At 34.5% G+C, this 24646-nt stretch overlaps 4 protein-coding genes across 5 annotated transcripts in view; 1 reads left to right on the top strand and 3 right to left on the bottom strand.

The window, feature by feature from the left end:
• The window catches only part of LOC125679225 (metaxin-2-like), a 13863-nt gene extending 4877 nt beyond the window's left edge, over nucleotides 1–8986 (bottom strand). Inside the window, exons 1-7 of the mRNA XM_048918277.2 lie at nucleotides 8904–8986; nucleotides 8663–8710; nucleotides 6437–6556; nucleotides 5599–5675; nucleotides 4421–4513; nucleotides 3260–3298; nucleotides 2173–2298 (exon numbers count right to left, since the gene is read on the bottom strand). Coding sequence (XP_048774234.1) covers nucleotides 2173–2298; nucleotides 3260–3298; nucleotides 4421–4513; nucleotides 5599–5675; nucleotides 6437–6556; nucleotides 8663–8710; nucleotides 8904–8946 — 546 coding nt within the window. The 5' untranslated portion in view covers nucleotides 8947–8986. The remainder of the gene's footprint in view (nucleotides 1–2172; nucleotides 2299–3259; nucleotides 3299–4420; nucleotides 4514–5598; nucleotides 5676–6436; nucleotides 6557–8662; nucleotides 8711–8903) is intronic.
• LOC130054058 (uncharacterized) overlaps nucleotides 1–24646 on the bottom strand; it is a 1204346-nt gene that overhangs the window by 857337 nt on the left and 322363 nt on the right. The window lies entirely within an intron of this gene.
• LOC125679244 (phosphopantothenoylcysteine decarboxylase-like) lies at nucleotides 8970–16312 on the top strand. Its single transcript, XM_048918298.2, has 5 exons — nucleotides 8970–9111; nucleotides 9791–9886; nucleotides 10136–10264; nucleotides 12817–12985; nucleotides 15864–16312. Exons 1-5 carry the CDS (start codon nucleotides 9007–9009, stop codon nucleotides 15929–15931), a joined length of 567 nt encoding a protein of 188 aa, XP_048774255.1. The 5' UTR covers nucleotides 8970–9006; the 3' UTR covers nucleotides 15932–16312.
• LOC125679216 (leucine-rich repeat-containing protein 34-like) lies at nucleotides 16247–24539 on the bottom strand. 2 transcript variants are annotated; one of them, XM_056162333.1, is made up of 11 exons: nucleotides 24422–24539; nucleotides 24109–24234; nucleotides 23646–23660; nucleotides 20156–20345; nucleotides 19549–19632; nucleotides 19276–19404; nucleotides 18930–19061; nucleotides 18639–18757; nucleotides 17441–17596; nucleotides 17067–17193; nucleotides 16247–16740 (listed from the first exon to the last, which is right to left on the bottom strand). In XM_056162333.1, exons 2-11 carry the CDS (start codon nucleotides 24222–24224, stop codon nucleotides 16516–16518), a joined length of 1293 nt encoding a protein of 430 aa, XP_056018308.1. In that variant the 5' UTR covers nucleotides 24225–24234; nucleotides 24422–24539; the 3' UTR covers nucleotides 16247–16515. The 2 variants fall into 2 exon arrangements, with proteins under 2 accessions (XP_056018308.1, XP_048774214.1); XM_048918257.2 differs by lacking the exon at nucleotides 23646–23660.

A 24646-nucleotide genomic window follows, 5' to 3' on the forward strand; every position in this document is an offset into this window, starting at 1 on the left:
TTTTGCTCTGCCCCTTAGGTCCCATGGATGCAGGAGTCCTGAAATTTACAATTTATTCCCATTCTCTCAAAGATGCTTCATAACAAATTTGAAAAGAATACTATGATTTCGAAATGTGTCCAAGTTATTTCCCTTTACAGAACTCTACTGTATAGCAAGGTGTGAAACAATTCATTTACATGCGGTAGTGGGACAAATACTCATCACTGCATAAGTGAATGTGTTAAGTTGCTCATACGCTGTTTCATCACCAGAATTCGACTGATACACAAACTAGGTAAATGATAAGTATTCAGGGAGTAATTAAATAAATGGAATTCTTATTATATCAGGTCCACCATGTCCCACTTCGGCATTCAAGTTCCACTAAATTCACCTCCTACACAGAGGAGCTCTAATCTCGTAATGGCGTATTGGAAGGGCAGTTATCAAGAAGAAGCAAAAAAGTTTAATTGTTAACAAACACAATCACTATGGCCATTTTGGCTCCAACCTTATACCTGGAATCATGAAATTTACAATTTTGGTAAAGGGCTACCAGTTCCTTTAAATATCTATTTAGTTTAAATTTAGTATCAATAACACTAGAGATGTCATCTAAATGTTTTACACATAAACACTATACACCATGTTTTGCTCTACATGACTATGAATTTAGCTTTTCTTACTTATGTGTGGTTGTAAAGAACAAGAGTTTTTAAAAACTTATCCATTTTTGTCAGTTTTTGACCCAGGCCTCAGGGATGCAGGGAACAATAGGAATAAGTCACCCGAGTGACTCAGGTGACCTAAAAACTGAATCGGGATGGAAAAGGGTACCACAATATGCCCCAGCCATTCCCTGACAGGGGCATAAAATACGGCATAGTAGTTTTTTCCTGCGGGGTGATATATTTGGCTTATTTCAGCGGTTAGGTAGCTTTCCACCAAAATTTCACTCGCCAAATATGCACCCAAATGCGACTTCAATATTTGCAAGAGAGATAACTCTTCCTTGTCCGCCAAAATTTATTCCACTAAAATTATTATCATACCTTTGAACAATCAAATTGCCAAATTTTAGACATGCGGATAAAAACCGCTATACGGTATAGGTCAGATGCAGCATCTAAATTGTGGATTGGTGCATCATCCTTAAATTATGTAGGGTTAATTCTTGATTAGGCCAAACAACAAAATATATGTTTGTTTCCTGATAAAAAAAAAACCCAGGTAGGTAGTTTTTTTTTTTTTTTTTTTTAAAAAGTCATTATTTTGTTAGGGGGTTGGTTTACACAATTTCAAGAACCTACACTAAGAACTAAATAAAAAGAGTTGATCACGCATAGTTTAAAGTATATATCGGAGTTTTAGACCTAAAAGTTAAGAAACCAGACCCTTCACCACAAGTGTAGTATCCTTGCAGTGGTAGAGCATTCACTTCATAACCGGGAGGTTGTGAGTTCAGACCCTGCTTGTGCCATGGCCGCATCAAACCTAAGATGTAAAAAAAAGTAGAAATTCCTCCTCCTCTAAATTCTCGGGATTTAGAAGTGTGGGAATGAATCTTTCAGATATGACCTTAAAAACGGGGGTCCAGCTTCATGCTATTGACCATAAATATCCAAGAGAGTACCCGAGTTACAAAATTATATAATCATGATGATCTCACTGTTATGACTGCATTCTTTGAATGTTAATCACAGTAACCAGGCTGGCTCCCATGCCACTGGGAGCTGCCATTTTGTTTAATTTATAAGCTAACTTGGATCAGAATTAAAACAAATTCTGATTTGGAAATCAATTTTTTATGGAAATTTGGTTTAAATAGAAAAAATCAAGGTCGGCAGCTTCAAGTCCAGGTAGGTCGGGTAAGGAAACAAAACAGATATTTTTTTTGGCCTTAGTAGTTAGAAATGGACCATTTATAAAAGTATAGCTTGGCTGTGTGTGCCATCTGACTCCAGCAGTGGGACATTAGCTTACTGTGAACTAAAAATCAGTTGATGAATTAGGATGAATTTTATGACTGCTTGGAATTCTAAATGCAAAAAATATTTTCATACATGAACCAGTCTCCATCTATCTGTCTGTCTTGCAGAAAGCACATTACAGTTCTTAATTTCTAATCCATTCAGAGTTTGTGAAAACTGCAATGTTTTGAAAGTGGTACTGATGAATAATTTGACTCACCTCCTCCAGACTTTTATCAGCCCATCCCACACTATTCAGTTGTGACATCATGCTCCTCTGTTTCATCATCGGAATCATCCAGTTGAGCGGCCATGGGTGAACAGATCCGCATCGCGGTCTAGTCACCTGTCATCAGTTACTATTGATAACTTATACACTAATCAGCTGCTATATGTAATCATTTGTAACAAGTCTATTTCAAACCTATTAAATTAATTCTGCAGAATCAGTGACAAAATCATTATCATATAACAGGTGTCTACAGTTTTCCATTTCATGAAGAATTTTGTGGATAGGATTATATTATATAAAATAATTTTATAAAGTTTCTTTTTTAGAAGTAAAATTAAAGAAAAAACTCTAAACACTTTCTTGAAATATTTCGACTGTGTTTATACCAGCCCTCTTCAGTTGTGTTTATCTCTTTTATAACTTTTATAAAGATGTATGTATATTATATATATATAGGAAAAAATTCAGATGAAGATTTCAAATTTATTCCAAAGCGCTTTCGCTCTATGGCTCTTCAGTGGAATTTTGAAAATTCCACTGAAGAGCCGTAGAAATTCCACTGAAGAGCCGTAGAAATTCCACTGAATAGCCGTAGAAATTCCACTGAAGAGCCGTAGAAATTCCACTGAAGAGCCGTAGAGCGAAAGTGCTTTGGAATAAATGTGAAATCTTCATCTGAATTTTTTCCTATATTTTGCCTATACCAAGGATATATATATATATCACAAAAATTTCAAAGTGCAGAAAATACCCATTACTAGTAGATTGTAACGTGAATCTTTATTACGTATATACTGTACAATGTTTGGAGATAAACCAAGTGTAATCGTAATATTGTTTCTACACATGAGGCTCTATACCACATGAGGACATTTTTACAGAATATTTTGCCATTTCTGGCCCAGTGGTTTAATACAGGATGATTCTAATTCTTAGTTACTCCTATTAGAAAAGCTCAATATTTGAAATTGAGTCTCTCATTCATCCTTAGATGTTTTAAACCAAGTATGACAGCAGATCAAAAAGTTAAACAGGCTAATCAAAATAAATGTTTCAAAAAGTCCCCAATACAAACCTCTACTGCTATGGTATCCACCTTCCATGAAAGATATTTCTGAAAATATATCATAAAATCATTTCTTAATCCAATTATGAAAAAAGTCAGAGCAGTAACAGGAAACAAAGATAACATTCATACTTCAGATACATTGTATAAACACCTCTGATATTTTACATTATACTTCAGATACATTGTATAAATACCTGATATTTTACATTCATACTTCAGATACATTGTATAAACACCTCTGATATTTTACATTATACTTCAGATACATTGTATAAACACCTCTGATATTTTACATTCATACTTCAGATACATTGTATAAACACCTCTGATATTTTACATTATACTTCAGATACATTGTATAAACACCTCTGATATTTTACATTATACAGTGTACTTCAGATACATTGTATAAACACCTCTGATATTTTACATTATACAGTGTACTTCAGATACATTGTATAAACACCTCTGATATTGTACATTTGTTTGAAAATTGATTAGCACAAACAATGCATAGAGAGTTACAATCAATTTTTTCAGCCTCCTGCCTGTAATCTAGTAACTGTAGTTTTGCTTTTCCCCCATTATTTTCCTATTTATTTGAAATAGGTTAAAAGTAAACTATATACATGTAGTTCTAAACAGGTAAATTACCCCCCCCCCCTCTCTCTCTCTCTCTCTCTCTGCCTCCTCACACACAAGGTAAATTTCAATTGGGCAAGTATAAATCATGATATAGCTTTATAAAGGCAAAGTGGAAAAGAGAAAATCTGAAACAGGCCAGTGTAAATTAAACTCCTAAACAGTTTATGTGGAATGGGATGAATTCAAAACAGGCCAGTATGAATTGCACTAAAATATGAAAATTCAAACCAAGCTAGTATAAATTCTAAATCTGAACAGATGCAAATTTAGAATGTGCCAGTAAAAAGTTCCATATACATGTAGCTCTAAACAGACAAAATGGGTAAGGACACATCTAACTTCAATGTGTGTTAATTAGAAAGGTGAAAATTTCCCCGATAATGAGAACCCAGTGTCAAGATCTAACACACTGAGTGATTGGTTTTGCGCAGTCTAGAATTTTTATCTAATTTGAAACAAACATATTCATATGCACATATCTTTGGTAATTATTGTAGTATCACTGTGAAAATTACAATGTACCTCAGCATTTCCTAGAATACTGGACACCATTGCACAATAGGCTTTCAGTTCTGCTCTCTCAGTATCAGACAAATCTGCACTTAATTGGAATCCCTGAATTACAATAAATCAGAAATTATTTTTATGATACATTGATAGTAAATTTTAAAACAAGAGGTCCATGGGCCACATCGCTCACTTGAGTTACATTGGCCCATATTTAAAGATTTTCCCTATATATTTGCATGTAAAACTTTGATCCCTATTGTGGCCCCAATCTACCCCCAGGGGCCATGATTTTTACAAACTTGAATCTGCACTATGTCATGAAGTTTTCATGTAAATGTAAACTTTGGCCCAGCGGTTCTTGAGAAGATTTTCCCTATATATTAGTATGCAAAACTTTGATCCCCTATTGTGGCCCAATCCTACCCCCGGAGGCCATGATTTGAACAAACTTGAATATGCACTATGTCAGGAAGCTTTCATGTAAATTTGTACTTTCCTGACCCAGTGGTTCTTCCAAGATTTTACCATCATATTTGCATGTAAAACTTTGATCCGTTGTTGTGGCCTATCCAACCCCCGGGGGCCATGATTTTAACAAACTTGGATCTGCACTACGTCAGGAAGCTTTCATGTAAATTTGTATATTCCTAGCCCAGCGGTTCTTGAGAAGATTTTTAAAGGTTTTCCCTATATATTTGTATGTAAAACTTTGATCCCCGATTGTGACCCCATCCTACCCCCATGGTCATGATTTATCAAACTTGAATCTGCACTTGTCAGTAAGCTTTCATGTTAATTTCAGCTCTTCAGGTTCCATGGTTCTTAAAAAGAAGATTTTTTAAATAACCCCACCCTTTTGCATTTTTGTGATTATCTCCCCTTTGAAGGGGGCATGGCCCTTCATTTGAACAAACTTGAAAGCCCTTCACCCAAGGATGCTTTTGGCCAAGTTTGGTTGAAATTGCTCTAGTGGTTCTGGAGAAGAAGTCAAAAATGTGAAAAGTTTACCGACAGATGACGGACAATAGGCGACCAGAAAAGCTCACTTGAGCTTTCAGCTCAGGTGCGCTAAAAATGAAAACCCAGCACATTAGGTAAATGGTTACAAAAACATACAATTTTAATTACTATATCTTATTAAAATCATTTTGATTGTGAAAACTAGATTACTTAATATAATCGTAACATACCCTTAGGCCAACAAATGCAACTATTGGATTAAACTCAGCCACTAAAAATGCTCCAACTTGAAGAAAGGGGACAGAACCTGTGTAAATGGTAAATGTTAAGTTAAATCATACTCTGTTTCATAGTTGATTTTTTTTTGTTTGCTTTATAGTTGTTTGTTCTACATCCCTTTGAGAATTTTTCAAGACATCACCAGCTGTATGTGAAGTGCCATCAACATAGACCTACATGTATGCCTAGATCTCAAGGTCACAGCAGTTAGGGTTCTTTATCATGCCACTGCCCAGATTTTAAGGTCTCATCCGATTCACTTCTCTACCTTGAGCATTTGGCAAAGGAGCAGTCACTACCTATTTTTTGGGGGGTCTTAAGTCTGATGCAGTCTAGACATGAGCAGGACTCAAACTCAGGACCTTTCAGTCATGAAGTGGACACTCTAACCACTAGGCCACTTCACTGGTCACAATGTACAAGTCTAATGATCGGTCACATTGTACAAGTCTAGTGACTGGTCACATTGTACAAGTCTATAGTGACCGGTCATATTGTACAAGTCTATAGTGACCGGTCATATTGTACAAGTCTATAGTGACTGATCACATTGTACAAGTCTAAAGACCGGTCACATTGTACAAGTCTAGTGACCGGTCACATTGTACAAGTCTAATATAATCAAATAACTCTCTTAATATCAAAAGTACAGACAGTGTGTGTATGACATCACTAAGTATAAGCATTTGTAACTGTAAGTTATATAGAAATGGCATACTTGTTTCAAAAGAATTAATCTCCAACGTTTAAGAATGATTCATGCTCTTTATTCACTATACCAGTTGATACCTGATGGTGACATTTCCTCAGCATTTATTCGTAACTCTCTTGAAAATGGCAAACTACACATTTTGAGAAATGTTCGAACACCAAGACAGCTAGCATAGTCTGGTAAGACTATCTGCTCCGCTGAAAGGAAAATGGAGTATAATTATCATTCGTCTCAATTCATTTGATTATGTGGCTTGAATGCTGTTTGGTATATCTACCAAATTATTTTGGGCTAACAATATTTCACCGACAGGTGATGTGTCACAGTGTCAGACTGCATTTTCTCACTACTACCTGTTAGCATTTTTACTAGATTGTTGTTAAAAATCAACATATCAATTACCAAGATTTCATTATTTGAATGATCAAAATTGATCAGAAACAGGTATTTTCCAGATATCAGCTCTTTTGTGATGGAGGTATGTTCAGTATTCAGTTGAACGGTTGGGTAGGTACAAAATATTTAAATATAGTGTAGCGGTCAGTTGGGTGACCGCTGCATTTTCTCTCTTCCTATTACAATTATTTATAGTATAGACTGGTTATGTAAATAATGATCAAAAAAGTTATGAAAGCGTAAATTTTGTTTATATCAGCCATTGGTATCTACATTAAACTGACCTTATCAAGAATAATTTGTTTGAATTAAGCCATTGAGTTAGATATGAAATCATTATTCACTCTTCTACACAAGTGATACTTTTATCAAAGAGAGATGGTGACTGTCGATTTTTGTTTGAGTTATTTTATTATCAAATACTCAAACTTACTACATGTATATGAATATGTGTGTCCCTGCAGTGCGGGCGGTTGTAATATGGCATCTGGCTATCATCCTTTATAGGCAATATATATGAACACAGCAATAAGCATTTGTACCCACTGCGTGAATATGAAAACATGTTTTGCGTCTCATCTTGTGCAAGAGTTCAACAAAGGGAAATAACTATTGGGTAACTCGGAAATTGCATGTTGAAAGTTTGTCTGTATAAAGATATAGAGAATGTACATGCCTCAAGTAGAAAGGTGTTTATACAGCTTGACCTGGGCACAAATAATATTTTTTAAACTCATAGAATAGAACAAAATGTTTTTATTTATAAATCAGGGACCCAATACGACAAATTATAAATATAAGAAAAAAAGAAATCCCAAAAGGGTGAATTTGTACTAAAACAATAAAAGAAGAAATGAATTTTCATTGCATAGTATTACATATTCTGTGGAAATGGTACTCTTGTATCAAACAGGTTGGAAATACTTCCCCTATAGCGAGATATTCTCGCTAAAACGTGATGATCCCTCTCTAGCGAGAGTAAATATATCCTGTACAACCGAGAAAAACACCCAGGGAGTACATCTTTTCGTGTTTCACGTGACCATGTATATTTTTTACATTTTTTTGTCAATATCCTATAATGGACCCCAATGGAAATAAGCCTGTTGGCTTTTTTTGGGTTATCCAAGATAAAGGGCAGTATTTAATTTTGTTTTTTAAGTGAACCTAGTGCTGGGACAATTTTAAAGTCCAATCTGTGACTGTAAATGCAAAATGTGATATTATTTATAGAATGTGTTATTTTATGTGATATTATGTCATATCAGTTGTTATTCTTTGTCTAACGTGCCTTTATCTGAATAAAAATAATAATAATAAAAGAAGAAAAAGTGCTAAAATGTCTGATACATGTACTTCTGCAAATATATTAATCAAAACAAAAACACTCACGATGTGTCTTGGATTTCAGACTGCTTCCCTTTTACGCAGCAACTTTGATATGCAATTTCTTGACTGTGTTGTCAATTTCATAGAAACAATTCGGGTCATGTTGAGTATGTGTCGCACTTATTCAGCATTGCACTGGATTTGCCATTATTTTCAATAAAGACGCCAAAACACCTGTTTATCGTAATGTTTACTCTCTCACTAAAGAGGGATAATTGTGTTTTAGCGAGAATATCTCGCTATAGGGGAAGTGTTCCCAACCTCTCAAAGATTCAATAAGTGAGGAACTTTTCATGAAGCACAGGAACTGGTAATTTTAACTGTGATGATAATAGTAGGGGTCTATACCTATAGGAGGAGGTAGGAGGTATGGTAAAGATCCCTTCTATTATTATTATAGACAAAATGCATTTTATATATATATATAACACCTTCAGGATAACATATTATAAAATATGTAATTACACATACATGTATGTATACTTTTCATATCTAAGTTGTTGTGTCAGTTAGCTCACCTTGATATGGCTCATATAATTTGACATTATTCGGCCATACTTCTCTTGCTGCAAGTAAATAAATTCATTTTCATATTACAGTTTACATTTATAGGCAATGGCGAGAAAATTCGAACTACCCATGCCATTGCGCTCATACGCGCTACCCATTTGAAACAGACATCAGTTTTGTAATTGAAATTAAATAAACCGTTTAGATTTATAATTCAAGAAAACAGTTGTGCTATCAAATCAACAATACCCCCCAGTTCTGTTTGCATAGCATCTGCAACCAACGAGGTCATTTTGTTTCTGTCGGAAGTGAACTTCTGAACCCGATTACACTTTCACTTTCTATTTACCTGATGAGTGGGATAGAAACGAAGAGGATTTTAGTGGGATGCACTGGGAGTGTTGCATCTATTAAAATACCTTTATTAATTCAAGAGCTGCAATGTTTCAATAACAAGGTATCATTTTCTTTGAGCTTTTTTAAAGAATTTTTTTTAGCAATGCAAATAAATGATGATTAGATTTAATGATAAATGATATTCCATTCCATCATACTGATCATCCTTTTCTTTATTTCTTTACTTGTTTTTTTTCTTTTTGACTTTCTTCACTATGCAACTAATATCAAAAGTTACAGGTCAAGTTTCAATTTCACTGTGCTTGACTTACTTTCAGAGGAGGCCCTTAGACAGCTAGTTAATTTTTCTTGTGTGTGTGTGTGTGGGGGGGGGGGGGGGGGGGGGGGGGGGGGGGGGGGGGGGGGGGGGAGGGGGTCTTTTCTTGCAGTTATATATTGAGGTGATTTTCTTTAATACTGTAGATTAACAGATCAAATTCAAGTTTCATTTCAGCTGAATTACCTTCAGGTCCACGGTCTTTAATAATTTCAGACAAGCAGACTTATGTTTAGTTGACCTTACTGTAAAAGGTGATCATGTGAAAATAATCAGAAATTGACAGTTTGAGAGGGAGTCATTATACTGAAATGGAAGAAAGGGATGGTGGTTGCAACTATGAATCTTCCATATATACATAATATTTTTACCATGTACTCCCGCCGTAAAATGGCTGAAATATTGCCAAAACGGCGTAAAACATCAATCAATTAATGTATTATACTTGCTTGCTATTCCACAGGTAGATATCAAAGTAGTGGCTACTGAGCATGCGCTTCATTTTTTTGACAAGGCCTCACTTCAAGTACCAGTCCTGACAGACAAAGATGAATGGGAGGTAAGTCACAAGGAATGGATGCTAAAATTAATATATACACAAGTACATGTATCCTTATAAAAGCTTATTTGTAAACCTCTTCAGACTTTCTAGTACACTGGACATTTCAATGATTTCATTGTCACTAATTTTGGTGAACAGTAAATATAATCTTCAGACAGATATCTTTCAAAAACCTCGTCACATTCCACTTACCATTTGGTTTTTATCAAGCATAAAATAAATGAGAATCCAAATATTGTTTCTCAGATTTGGAAAAGTGTGCAGGATCCAGTTCTTCATATTGATTTAAGGAGATGGGCAGACATCTTAGTGATAGCCCCAATAGACTGTAACACGCTGGCCAAGATGGCTAATGGCATCTGTGACAACTTGCTGGTAAGGGTAGCGAGAGAAAAAAAAGAAGAAGAAAGAAACTCAACCAGAAGTATGTTGCATTGTGTCTAATACTACTTATATGGAAAGGCAACCCTAACCACATTGTTGCCTTTATGAATAAAGTATTACTTACTGATATCGTAAATGACAGTCTTTAACAACAAAAATCCTTGCTTAACAATTAAATCAATATTAATCTATCTTATATTTCAAATTACCCGCCGCTAAGAGAGCGGCCATTGAAGTTTAATCTATTACGTCAGACCGTCGGTTCCGGTTTGCTTCATCAGCAGCACTGTAAACATGACAAGTCACGAACAGTTAAGTTTGGAGCCGTATAGATTTGAGCCCGTTCTCTCGCAAGAAGAATTTAAGAAAAGAAGATGTTCAGTCGAGTCGCAGACCAGGCACATGGTACTCGTTTCTTCATACATGTAAATGTCTCAAACCTCAACTTGTCATTACGCAAATGATGGATTCACAGTTTACAGAATTTTCTTTTCAAATAACTTTGTTGGGTCAGGAATTTCGGGGGAAGAAACTTTTTTCACATCTCCCCTTCGCATTAGTGTGATTAACTGCTTGATAGGAAGGTATCCATCTATTTACAATGTATTCGTAAATTCTACCACATGCACATCTTTGATCTCATCAAAACCAGAATAGACGGTGTGATGTCAAAATTATTGATTTTTGTGGTCTTGAATACAAAAGAGTTCTGCATCATGGCAGCCTCTATAAATGGCAGGAATTTCAATTTTTAACGTTTTAAAATTAGTACTGAAGCTTATCTAGGCCGTACATCCAAAGAATAATATGACAAATCTTTATCATATGATTAATCCTATCATTTATCATGTAAAAAATTTTTGGGTTGCCTTTCCCTTTAAATGGGAGAGAGAAATAAGAGAGTCATTGCATGTAGTAAAAGATGTAAAGAATCTTTATTAATTCTCTGACAATCTCATTCATGTGGCACAATTTTCCCCAAACATTTCATCTGCTCTACTATGATGAAACAAGGGTACACAGTGTAAATGTAAATGAATAGAAAGGTGTAGATTGCACGGGGACATGAACTCCCGACCTCCCACGGACTATGGGGTGCTCTACCAACCGAATTGCCACACGATGTAACTAATCTTCATTACATATGTATACCTCTTAGGGGCGGATCCAGGAATTGCGGTTAGGGTGAGAGCAACTTTATTGGGCCGGGGACCTGGGGATCTTCTTGAGGCCCCCAGTGGCAGATTTTATAGGGCTTGAAATATGTCTCCTATGTAGTCATTTTTACTATTTTCTGTCATTTTCAATAAGGTGAAATTAATCAAATGACGCTAATTTTAAGGGTTTTTGGAAAAATGTAAGTTCTGCCAATAAAAGTAATTCAATAAAAAAGATTTTGTCATTTATTTCTCCGAGAGTGGAAGAAATTATTGCTTCTTTTATCATTTACATTTTCTAAAGAAGAGACCAAGATTTACCTTAAATTTGAAAATTTTAAGGGGGGGGGGGGGGCTTCGATCCTCCACTGCCTCTGATTTAACCTAACACAATATCTGGTAATCAAAATAGGATCGTACATATTCTATTTATACCTTCGGTTACAGACTTGGTTACAGAGTTTTATAGAGAGGATTGTATTCTTATTCTATTTATACCTTTGGTTACAGATTTGTATAGAGACAGTTGACAATTGTACATATTCTATCTATACCTTCGGTTACAGACGTGTTTAGGGAGGATCGAACATATTCTATTTATACCTTCGCTTACAGACTTGTATATATATATAGTGAGGATCGTACATATTCTATTTATACCTTTGGTTACAGACTTGTGTAGTGAGGATCATACATATTCTATTTATACCTTCGCTTACAGAAATGTTTAGGGCGGATTGTACATATTCTATTTATACCTTCGGTTACAGACTTGTATATATATAGTGAGGATTGTACATATTCTATTTATACCTTCGGTTACAGACTTATAGAGAGAATTGTACATATTCTATTTATACCTTTGGTCACAGACTTGTATAGTGAGGATCAGGGCTCGAAATTAACATATGCCCGTCAGTCTGTGACTGGTTAAAAGTCTGGCGGACTGACTGACATTTATTCTAGTCAGTCCGATGGGACTGGTTAATTTTCTAAAGCATCATTTTGGAAAATATACTTATGAAATTTTATACACACATTTGGCATGCTTCCATCTGTAGATATCAGACGAATCTGATTCATAAATATAAATCCCACATTTAAGTGTTACAATATTATCTGAGATCGACAGTTTAATTATTTCTGGAAAACTCTGTTGGACTGGTAAAATTTTCTGCGGACTGGTTGAAATTATACCCCATCAGTCCGACTGGACTGGTGACATAAAAAGTTAGCTTCAAGCCCTGGAGGATTGTACATATTCTATTTATACCTTCGGTTACAGACTTGTATATATAGTGGAGATTGTGCATATTCTATTTAACCTTCGGTTACAGACTTGTATAGTGAGAATTGTACATATTCTATTTATACCTTTGGTTACAGACTTGTATAGTGAGAGCCTGGGATCTGAATAAACCTTTATACTTTGCACCAGCTATGAACACTTACATGTGGCAACACCCAATCACAGCACAACAGATAGAGACACTAAAAAGCTATGGCTATCAAGAAATCCACTGTATAGAGAAGAAGTTGGCTTGTGGAGACACTGGTAAGTGACTGATGGAAAATCCACAACCCAAATAAGAAATTTCACCATAGGATATTAAATGCAAACTAGTCCCTTGTGATGTTAAAATCATCTTTCTTTGTATTTTCTTTTACCTCTGGTCGGTGCGAGTTCAAATCCCGCTCACGACGGCAAGTGAGAAAGTTTCCCAGTTTACTTGTGGAAGTTTGGTGGTCTCTTCCCAGGTACTTTGTATCTGGGTTCTCTCTTCCACCAATAAAAACTGGGCACCACCAGATAACTGAAAAATTGTTGAGTGTGGCGGAAAACATCAATCAATAAATCAATAAATCAATCAATCTTTGTACTTTCCAGCTGTTGTGAATTATAATGCATTGTCTGACTCGGCATTCAATTCAAAATTGTGTGAAAAGTAATCCCAAACCTAAGTCAATGAAAAGTGAAGATAATGAACTGTGATCAATCTCATAAATCCCATAAAGAATACAAAGTTAAGAATAGGGCAAACATGGACCCCTGGACACTCCAGAGGTGCGATCATGTGCCTTGGAGGAGTGAGCATCCCTTGTTGACCATTCACACCACCTGACCGGCCGGGAGTTGTCTATCTTGATCAGGTAAATGGGGTTATCCACAGTCAAAATTAGTAGGTAAAGAATGGCCTAACAATTCGTATGAAGCATTCAGACAGCATTCGACCTAACAACAGGTCATATTTGCAAATAAGATCATTATAACAACCATAGAATTTGCAAAATGCTGGCTTCAAACAAGATGGTAGAAACCCCTGTAGCATCAACTTATTTGTCAGTAGGTTGTCTTGACTTAAAAATTGATCATACACAGAACATGCCCTTGTGCAATTAAATCAGTTGAGAGACATAAACACCACATCCAGATGATGATGGAATATTTCTACATAAATATGGGAAGTTGATGATTGAAGCTGAAGTCATCCTGTTTTGACCATGTAGTTGGTACATTTATTTCAAAGAGAAAATGATGATAGCATCAATTTATTTTTGCTATAAAACTTGATGTGATTTGTTTGACAATGAAAGAAACCTTACATTTTGCTGGTTTCAAAACATATCATAGAACATTTATATGTGCCCCCCCCCCCCCCCCCCCCCTTAAAAGGGGGCATATTGGTTTGCAACTGTTGAGTCGGTATGTTGTTCAGTCAGCAGACCAAGTGTTGTCTGCTCAGTATCTCTAGAACCCTTTGCTTAACAAACATCAGACTTGGTACACTAGTTCAAAGGATTAAATGACCCTTATTGATTTTTAGATCATGGTCAAAGGTCAAAGTTCTCTGGATATAGGAAAGCATTATCTGCTTAATATCTTGAGAACCCTTTGCTTTACAGACATGAAACTTGGTACACCCTGAGGAGTAAGATGATCCTATTGATGTTTAGGTCACTTGGCCAAAGATTAAAGGTCAAACTAGACATAGCAAGATACCAGTAATGTCTGCTCAATATCTTGAGAGCTCTTTGCTTGACATACATCAAATGTAGAACACTGGTTCATCTTAGGGAGGAATGCTACACCAGAGAAATTTGATATGGATGAAAGGTGGAGGATATGTACAATGATATTTTGAAACTGAAAACTTTCAAATTCACTTTAGTTTGTCAAAAAATGCAATTTTAGTAGAAAACAATCAGAAAAACATTTAAAACCCTTGCTGGACTTGAACCTGCAATCTACAGTTCGGCAGTCAACATGCTAACCTTCTGAGCTACTCAGCTAGGCAAAATTGGAAATGAATAGACAATTATTGCTGATATTTATATTTTCATTCATGTTTGAAAAGGAAGTCATCCATTATGACGATGAAGAGTACCTTCTTAAGAAATAGATGTCCTTTACTGATTTTGAGGTCACAAGGTCAAAGGTAAAAATGGACATAGAAAGATGTCTACTAAATATCATGAGAACTCTATGCTCGACAGATATCAAACTTGGTACAATGGTTCTACTTTAAAAGGAGTAAATGACTCCTATTGATTTGAAGTCACAAGGTCACTCAAAGATCAAGGGTCAAACTACTCTGGACTTATGTAGATATTATCCACTCAATATTTTGAGAACCCTTTTTTGATAGACATCAAACTTGATATACTGGTACCTCCTAATGAATATATGATCTCGATTTAATTTCAAGGTCACAAGGTTAAAAGTCAAACTACTCTGAACATATGAAGATACTGTTCACCGAGTATGTGAGAACACTTTGCTCGATAGACATCAAACTTCATACACTGGTACATCCTAAACAGTAGATCATCCCTGTTGATTTATAGGTCACAAGGTCAAACTACTCTGAATATAAGAAAATATTATTCACTCAATATCTCCTACACCCGTTGATGACCAACTTGAAACTAATACACTGGTACCTCTGAGGAGTATATGACCCCCATTAGTCTTCAACTCACAATGTCAAGATTCAAATGACTGATGATTTGGAAATGTCTGCTCAGTATCTTGATGAAAAAAAGACTTAGTATTGTGGTTGCCCCTCAATAGTAGATTAACCATATTTTTCACTTCATTGCAGACATTCTAAATTTAAAGTTAAGTCCTTTACAATATTGTCGGGAGGCACACATGTTTCCTGTACATTTCTTGTTTATGATGTTTTGAAATATGGAGGCAGCCTTCAATTACTAGATTCTCAGACCTTGAATAAAATTTCACCCAAATGGTAGTTGAATCTCAGTCATATTTGTGATGAATTACTGAAATACTCAGTCCAGTCTAGTTTTAAATGCACCTACTGAGATTGAGGAAAATTAAATGAACATTGACATGAAGATCTTTATCAATAATATAATAGATCTTGCAACCTATACTTTATGAAATACAATGGAAACTGTTTATTTTACAGGGTTTGGAGCAATGGCAGAAGTCTCTACCATTGTAAGATGTGTCAAGGAGGCTTTAAACTTGACATGAAGAAATCTTGATCATCACATTTAATGCATCTTACTAAATTTAGTGGATGTGGTTCTTAAAGTTACATGCATAGAGAGAGAGAGGGAGAGAGAGTTGTATTACACAAAATGAAGTTGATTTTCTGTTTATGTTCCGTTATCCTCAGTCAGCCACAACAGGGAGGAAGTAAAGACATTTCTCGACAGACCATTGTCTTTTGTTATGTTTCGAACCAATCAAACATTGATGCCACCATTATCATGTGTCCACAATACATTGACCTCCGTGTGTGAGACAAAATTTTATATTGTCAAAAAATGTGGATTGGAAGATAAATGTATTTCATAATTTAATTTACAAATGTACAATTGGCATTTACTGAAAATAAATGTATGTACAATATTTACAGATTCTCTTTACATGAAAGTCATACAACATACTCAACACACATTTTGCAGAGCAGTATGCTTATGCCTGTGTGCAATGTCTCGTTACAAATTCAAGTCATATTATCTACATGTATATGATATAATGCTTTGTAAAATGAGTATATTACAGAAAATGAGCAAGAATAATTATGGACGGTCTGAGATATAAGATGACATCTAATATGTGGTCAAATTCTTGATTGCAACAACATCTGACCCCCTAGGGTTTTGTCCCCTGGGCTGCCAGCTAGGAACGTCATCACCATAACTTGGAGCGTAGTAAAAATGTCTACGGATAGAGTGATTGACTTCACACAGTTTTGTAACTCCATCCACTACATAAGCACGAATGTCTGTATCTTCAGGCTTAATTCTGCCACTTTCAAGTAAACTAGCAAAAGCCTGCAAAAATTGACGATACTTAGTGCATGACATACTTAGTGCATGACGTTGCTGAGAAATATCCCATTAATTACATTTTGCTTTAAAACGAGAGTTATCAGGAATTAATGTTGAAAATGATCAAAATCAAATTAATATGCATGGGAAATATTTTAAACAAGTGAATAGGATTGAATAGAAACTTGGTATAATATTTGGTATCTGATAGTCACCACAGATATTATTATGCTAATAACAGTAAGTGTATCAGCATAACTGAAGTAATCTATCAGCACTTCATTAATTTACTTGACCTATAGGTTTAAGAACAATGAAAGAAAAATTACAATGGTGGCTGGTTCCTCTAGTTTGTTCCCCCAAATAAAGATCTGCTTCAGAGATGTGTTGACCTTCAGGGCATCAGCTAATGCACACAGGCCTTTGTTTCCAATGTTGTTAGATGATACCACAAGTCTAAAAATGCGAAGAGTAAAATATTGGCATTAGAAATTAAGACCTCGTTCCAAGTTAATTGATATGCTTTATAATATAGAAATATGGAACATGAAATCAAACAATGCCCACTATGCATTTAGAGCACTCAGTATGTCGGTTACACACATGCTAATAAGCATGTCACCATATGACTAGAAATGAATTGTCTTAGCACAAAGAAAAACACAATCCCTTAAGTTAAGAATTTAAATGTACATGTATTTACGTTTGAAGATTTGTGTTGAATGTTTTGAGAGCCTCTGCAATGTGACAAGCCCCATCATCCTCCAGTCTGTTGTAGCCAAGATCCAGAATCTCAATGGCAGTATTCTCCTTCAGTACCTTGGCAAGCTCCAATGCACCATCCCTAGTCACTCTATTGCTGTAAATTTCAATGTAAGCATTCAAATGCAAACAAGAATTATTGGAGTTAAAGACATTTTTATGTATAAATTTAATGGCTGTTGCTATATGTGAACAAAGGATCAAAAAGTATTTCATTAAGGAAGCTATCTGTACTATCCAGATATGAAAGTGTGATACCCCACAAACATGTCAAAGTTACTAGGAATTGGAGAAGCTTTAACTGTCAGTAAAGAGTGGAGTGACTGTATGCATAATTCTATATACAGGAAAACTCTAATATAGCAAGAACATGTCGAAAGAAAAATGTCAACAAAGTTATGTGCAATACATACAGTCAAATGCATTTGTCATTTACTTCTTGCTTTACACAAATAAAGGAGTGTATGATGAAATAAATGCAATCAAACTTCAAATTTAATTAACGAGAATAGTAAACAATACCGATAGTATATTTGCTAAACGTATGTGTAAGTATTGTTTTGCATTAACAAACTCTTGTGAAAAAATACAAGGAGAAATTTCGTAATAAGTGTGGATCCTTTATGGCAAGAGAAAGTGATTGTTAAAAATCACAACGAGTTTAAAATGAAAAAAAATAATATTGTTATAAAAGGCGATTTTACGATCATTTGTAATTCAAGGGGAATAGAAATTTACTTTGTTATATCCGTAAATTCACTATATCCATGTTCGTTATAGACGCAAATTTTTATACAAAATATATCACGAATTTGCCGGAGAAATCAATTTTACTTTGCTATAGCCGTAATTTTGCTATATCCGTGTTCGCTATATTCGAGTTTTACTGTGAAATACATACAGTTTGATCTTGCATTTGAAAGTATGCCTAGTTAGGAAATATATATTTTTCCTTAGATATCTTTACAAATTGTAATGATAGTCGTTTCCTCAAGAATGTACTCGTGGCAGTTGTAAACAATGCTTGTAGGAATCTTGATATTTAGATATAGTATGTCTATTTTAAGTTAGTGTCCCAGTTCATACCCTTATGTATTTTCAAGAATGAAATTTAATTCTTTAAAACATGGATACCATACCAGCTTAAGTTCAAGTATTTAAGGGACATGTTCTGCATCAAATTCTCAGCAAGACGAGTTGCCCCGAAATCTCTCATGTCATATTTCTGTAAGTGGATTTCTTCTATTGTTGTGTTTACCTAGAAGGAAGACATTTACACTGGTAAAGTAAATCAGTCTCCAGGTGTTCATTGTGATACATTAAAAGACCAACAAATAGATGAAACAACAAATTACATAGAATAATACATGCTTTAGGTACGAATTTGTGTTATGCCCATATCCTTGTAAGTCATGGAGTCAGAATCTTACTTTTAGCATCTTGGCATAGTGAACAGTGGTCTCCTCTTGATGAGTGAATAAAAGTGGTCTGTTGATATTGAGTGCTTTTAAAGTCTTGTTTTGGTAAAGGACCGTTGATAATGCAATGGTACTTTCAATTGTCTGGAAAAAATAAAAGTATTGATAGTAAGTCTGCTATAACATTATCAAATTCTATTTACAAGAAATTTGATCATCGAATTTGATAGCATTAAACCACAGAAACCATAAAAACAAATAAAACAAGAAATAGGTAAAATATTGAAAATTTTGTCATTTGTTAATATATACATGTTAGTTACTGACTGACTGAGAGATCAAATTTACGAATACATACCAAATCACAGTCTGCAACATCTAGAGCCTCTAGGGTCGTGTTGACTTGTAAAACCTGAGCAAATGCCATGCCACCTCTGTTGCCAATCTTGTTCCCAGTTAATCTCAACGCTTTCAAACTTTCATTGTTCTGAAAAAAAAAGAATTATTTAAATTTGTAGCTAAAACTCATTAAAAAAAAACCCATAATATATGCATCGATTGATAAATGCTGTACTCTTGATAACTGACCAATCTGATGTTTATTAATTATTATAACAGCAGAATTATGGACCTGCAGTGATTTGGCCAGGAACTCTCCTCCCTCGGGACCAATGTCATTTCCCATCAGATTAATATCCCTCAGAGTTGCACTCTCCTACAAAAATAATGCAAATCAATGGAGTTATGTATTCTATCCCCACAGTTTTCATTGTACATGTACATCATTTTTTTTAATTAAACTATAATCTAAGAAATATGTCCATAGGACATGAATGCTCCAATGAATTTTTATAAGATATCTCAAAGTTTATGAGATATCTTGTATATTATTCAAGATATCTCAAATATTTAATGAGATGCGTACCCTATAAAGAAAAAAAATATAAGATATCTCAAATGACATATATCTTTTATAAGATATCTTATAAAGATATAAGATATCTCATAAACTTTAGAAGATATCTTATAACTTTTATAAGATATCTTATAAAATTCATGAGATATCCTTAAAGAGGAATAAATGTAAAAATGGCATGCCAAAAGCTACATGTATTACTTAATAACAATAAAGTCTATAACGAGACAAATTCAGAATGTACAAGTGTGCATAAGTGTCTGTCATTCATTTGTGAAATGGATATGGGGCAAAAATATCCCAATATACCGTGAAAACAAACCTCAATAAGTTTAGCTATGTGTTTCGCTCCTTCATCTGTGATGTTGTTGAACCTCAGGTCTATACTTGTGACATACAGGTTGTTCTGTAATGTCTTGTACAGAGCCACCATGTCCTGGTCTACCAGCCGCTTGTCTGTCAACAGCTGGTTGTTCCCAGCGAGGTACAGGTGCATATTTTCTTTGAATTCACTATTTAAAATTCAATGTACATGAATGAATTCTTCACTCCACATATCATTCTGAAAGAGATTTCCTTATCAACAAATTCAAGGAAGTACAAGGTCAATTAAAATATGCCATCTGGCACTGGGAAGTGTAGTGATTCTTTTCATCAAATCCTGAAGTAATTCCATGTCTATATGCTTGTTTGTAATACACAATAGATATTTCATTTTTCAAAAAGGGATAATTCCTTGACCTTATATTGGATCACTTCCTTATTCAACAAAATGTGTTTATGAAACATTATAGTTGTACCTATAAGGCAACAAAGAAACTTTAAATGAAAGGTCTTAATTGTCATAAGGAATTTGCACATAATTATGAAAGCCTTATACTTGAAATAGTTCAGGAGATATTGCCTGGGTTAAATTTTCTTTTAAATAGTTAGGTCATACTCCCAAGGTCACAATGTAAAACACTTTGGTACCAAAAGATTGATTGATTGTATCTTGCTTATTGTATCTCTCGAGAATTTTTCACTCATATGGAGACGTCACCAAGACCGGTGAAGGGCTTCAGATTTAGGCCTTTGCTTGGCGCTTACAGCCTTTGAGCAGTGAGGGTTTTTTAGTGTGCCACACCTACTGCGACACGGAACATCGGTTTTTAAGATCATCTCCGAAGACCCGTGACATTCACATTTGATGCCGAGCATTTGGCGATGGAACTGTCACTACCTGTTTTAACGACTTAGGTCTGTCGCGGCTGGGATTCAAACCCCGGCCTTCCGCGTGCGGGGCGAACACTCTAACCACTAGGCCGCCGCGGCAGTTTTTGGTACCAAAGAAATGCACATATGAAATACAAGATCCCTTAATCTCTCACCATTCTGAAGTTATAAGCAAGGTTAAAATTTTGGAACTTCAAATTTGGCTCAAACTCCAAGGTCAAGGTATCAAGGTCAAAGATCATGGCATCAAATGAAAAGTCTTGTCACAAGGAGTCTACATATTCAAAATATGAAAGCCCTAATACCTTAAATAGGTCAGAAGATATTACACATGTTAACTTTTCATAAAAGTAGGCAAAACTCCAAGGTCAAGGTCGCAATGTCAAAATCTTTGGTGTCTAAGTAAGGTTTTGTTACAAAAAATGTACATATAAACTATAAGAGCCCTATCACTTACCATTCAAAGTTTTGGACAGACAGGACAAAAAGCAATATGCACCCATTTTCGATATAGGAGCATAAAAATGTTTCCATTAGAATGTTTTCAGTATCATATACCCACCAGGCTTATGGCATTTACATTAATATGTTATAGAAATGGCAAATCAAATGCACAACACACTTAAGATTTTAGTAATTTTATCTAATGTTTTTTTTATGTTATCATAATCTATATTGTTAAGTATTATTACTGATTAAATTAATCTAGCATGTTTTGTTATTAATGATTATTAATCAATTCTCTAAGTTGAATTCAATTTGTTCAACTCACACTTCAAGGAATGTTTGGATAGAACTGATTCATTGCAGATATCATAAAAGTTTGCATCCTTAAAGAATCTAGCTCATTTATCCTGCTTGGAAAATAGTTAGGGTGGATCTATCTGGGGTTTTTTTTAAGGAGGCTCTTTGATGAAGGCAATAGCCTATACTATTTTGTTTTAGGCCAAAGTAAAATATATGTGTGTTTCCTATTTCACTCCCCTTTTCAAAAAATTAGGTAGGGTAAAACATTTTATTTGAAATCTTGGTGTTTGATACACTTTCAATACAGGTCTATATACATTACAAATACTTCTCACACATTTTGAAGATCAATAGTAGTAAAATGTAAATCAGAGAAACTCGAATGCAAAAAAAAAAAAATTATCAAAATTCAGGAGTTTTGTTTTCTTTTACCTACATGTATATCATTAATGAGACATTTAGGGTCGGCAACAAAAAGTTAGGAAGGGTCGGGAAACCGGAAACACACATATATATTACTTTGGCCTTATTCAAAAGCAATATGATAGAATTAAACATTCCTTTCACATATTTATATGACCTTTTTTCCTTCACAAAAATAACCATAAATAGTCAAACAGGCACTACAGATATTACTCGATCATTGGCATTAATAAATTCAATGTAGCTTCTCTCTCTCTCCGTCCCTCTCTCTCATTTGTTAACCCAGTAACCTCCCTTCTGGATATGTCCTATTTTTGAAATGGTTTTGTATGAATACAAATTTTTGACCATGTGTCCATTTTTACATATATAAGATCCTTTAAGGATGCAATACACATGGCAGCCGCCTGGAATACATTTTTTGACAACACATGCAACAAAAGGCCAGGGAAAGGAAGGGATCTTTTTCACATACAGACAATTAAGTTAAATGTTCTCTGCTAAATCATAATATTAAGAGGAAATGTTTTATAAAGACAATGTTGAATTATTCGAATTTGTGTTATCATATATATACACATAAATGTTTCGGGACTAATTGCAACTTCAAACTGTTATTGGTGTGGAAAAGATTTAGGAAAGTTTCACTGGAAATTTGTATACCTGAACTGGCTGTCTCGACCACCTCCAATTGAACTATTGACAGAAAAGAAGTCTTCACCAAAAAAGGTAGAACCAAGGGGAAAAGGAGTAGTTGCCCAGACATGCAGAATATTTACATTATATTCTTGTCATTTTCTTGTGTTTAATACTACAGATTTTCAGTAGCATGAAGACTCTATGCTATAATCATGCATTCATGCAAGTTATCACATATCTTATTCATGCATAGTAATATCTAAGAGCTGAAACTGATTTCATCACTAAATAATGAAACTATGTATTTTCTCTGTAAGGAATTTATCTATACATAATGTATTTAAATGGTTAAGTATTGTTTGTTGTCTTCAATGTAAACAGTTCAAGCTAAGTTGTGCTAAGACAATATCTGAATTGAAAATGGACTTAACATAATTATAGTAGTAATAAAAATTTGCTTCATTTGTTAGTTTATCACCATATCATTTGTATTTATTGATTTTAAAATGTGCAGAGAATGAAATCAGTTAATCATGGAAGGGAAATGCTACAAAAACACCATATCATCAACTAAAGAAGTATGGAATTGGAAAAATGCACATGTTTCATCAACAATTTTATTATGTGGTACATCTTGTATCTTCTTATTTTGTGTGTCTTTTTTTAAAAAATATAATGTTGATGAAAGAAAATACCATATCCAAATCCATAATTCTTCAAATGAGAATGTCACAGGATGTTAAAAAAGGTGTTTAGGGTATTAACCAATTCAGTGTCTCCATACTTACCCTTTCTGTTTCATTCTGTGAGTGCACAGTAATTCAAAATTGTGATAAGATTAGAAATCAAAGTGATAATTGCAAATAATCAAACATAAATATCACATACATGTTAATTCAAGATAGGGAAGTCTGTATAACTGGTAAACAAAGGGAATATCAAATAAAAACTTTTGCATGCACAGTTTAGTACCAGTAGTCTTTGAAAGATTTACAGAAAATCTGCAAATTTTTCTTATTTGTTAATTTTCTTACACATGCTAGTAATTCTGGGTTAAATCGTGTAAAACGGGTACCTAATTGGTAGTATCAATATTATAAATGAATTATAACATTTCAATAATTAAAGAAATCCAGCTTTAAAATAAAGTAATTTTTGGACAAACGTGCACAAATGTCCCAACATTTTGATGTAACTATCCCGTGATGGTTTGATCTGTATGATCCGAAACATAATCTGGCTCAGACTTACAACATGGTTTCTTCCTTCTCCTTCTCGAGCATTTTCACAACATAAGGGTTAGGAGTAACTCCAAGTTCCGTGCAAACAGCATCATACCTATAGGCCGTCGAATGAATGTCAGACATGACGCTATATCTGAAAAGTAAAGTACAGTGAGTACATTGTAATTTGAGAGGTAAGAATAGAGAAAATTCTAGCTAAAATATTCTAAGTCAAAGTTCTGTTGAGGCCATTTTTCATTGATTTGAACAAATTACATTTCATGGTGAGGAAACAAAATATCAAACAGTATCGAATAACAGATTTGTCAGCATATCCTTACCCAGATGTGGCAAAAGGAAAAAAGAACCTTTTTTAATTGTCAATATCCAGCGTTGGGTTGCTATGCAAAAGTTAAATCTCGTATTTTCTCGCAGGTGGCCTTTAAATGGTCCAGATATATCGTACAAGGAAATTTCAAAACCTCTCTCTCTTTTTCTCTATCTCCCCCTCTCTCTAGATCTATATAAAATGAAGTATATTGTAAAAACTCATATCCTGTATTTTT

The sequence above is a fragment of the Ostrea edulis genome, chromosome 1, assembly GCF_947568905.1.
Source record: "Ostrea edulis chromosome 1, xbOstEdul1.1, whole genome shotgun sequence".
In the NCBI taxonomy this organism is placed as follows: domain Eukaryota; kingdom Metazoa; phylum Mollusca; class Bivalvia; order Ostreida; family Ostreidae; genus Ostrea; species Ostrea edulis.

Coding starts and splice junctions, on each gene's coding strand:
- LOC125679244 (XM_048918298.2), top strand. CDS start 9,007: ATGAGTGGGATAGAAACGAAGAGGATTTTAGTGGGATGCACTGGGAGT. Junction 9,112..9,790: donor TGCAATGTTTCAATAACAAG/GTATCATTTTCT, acceptor GCTATTCCACAG/GTAGATATCAAAGTAGTGGC. Junction 12,986..15,863: donor GTTGGCTTGTGGAGACACTG/GTAAGTGACTGA, acceptor TTTATTTTACAG/GGTTTGGAGCAATGGCAGAA.
- LOC125679216 (XM_056162333.1), bottom strand. CDS start 24,224: ATGTCTGACATTCATTCGACGGCCTATAGGTATGATGCTGTTTGCACG. Junction 19,062..19,275: donor ATGTTGCAGACTGTGATTTG/GTATGTATTCGT, acceptor TATTTTTTCCAG/ACAATTGAAAGTACCATTGC. Junction 18,758..18,929: donor ACTATGCCAAGATGCTAAAA/GTAAGATTCTGA, acceptor TCTTCCTTCTAG/GTAAACACAACAATAGAAGA.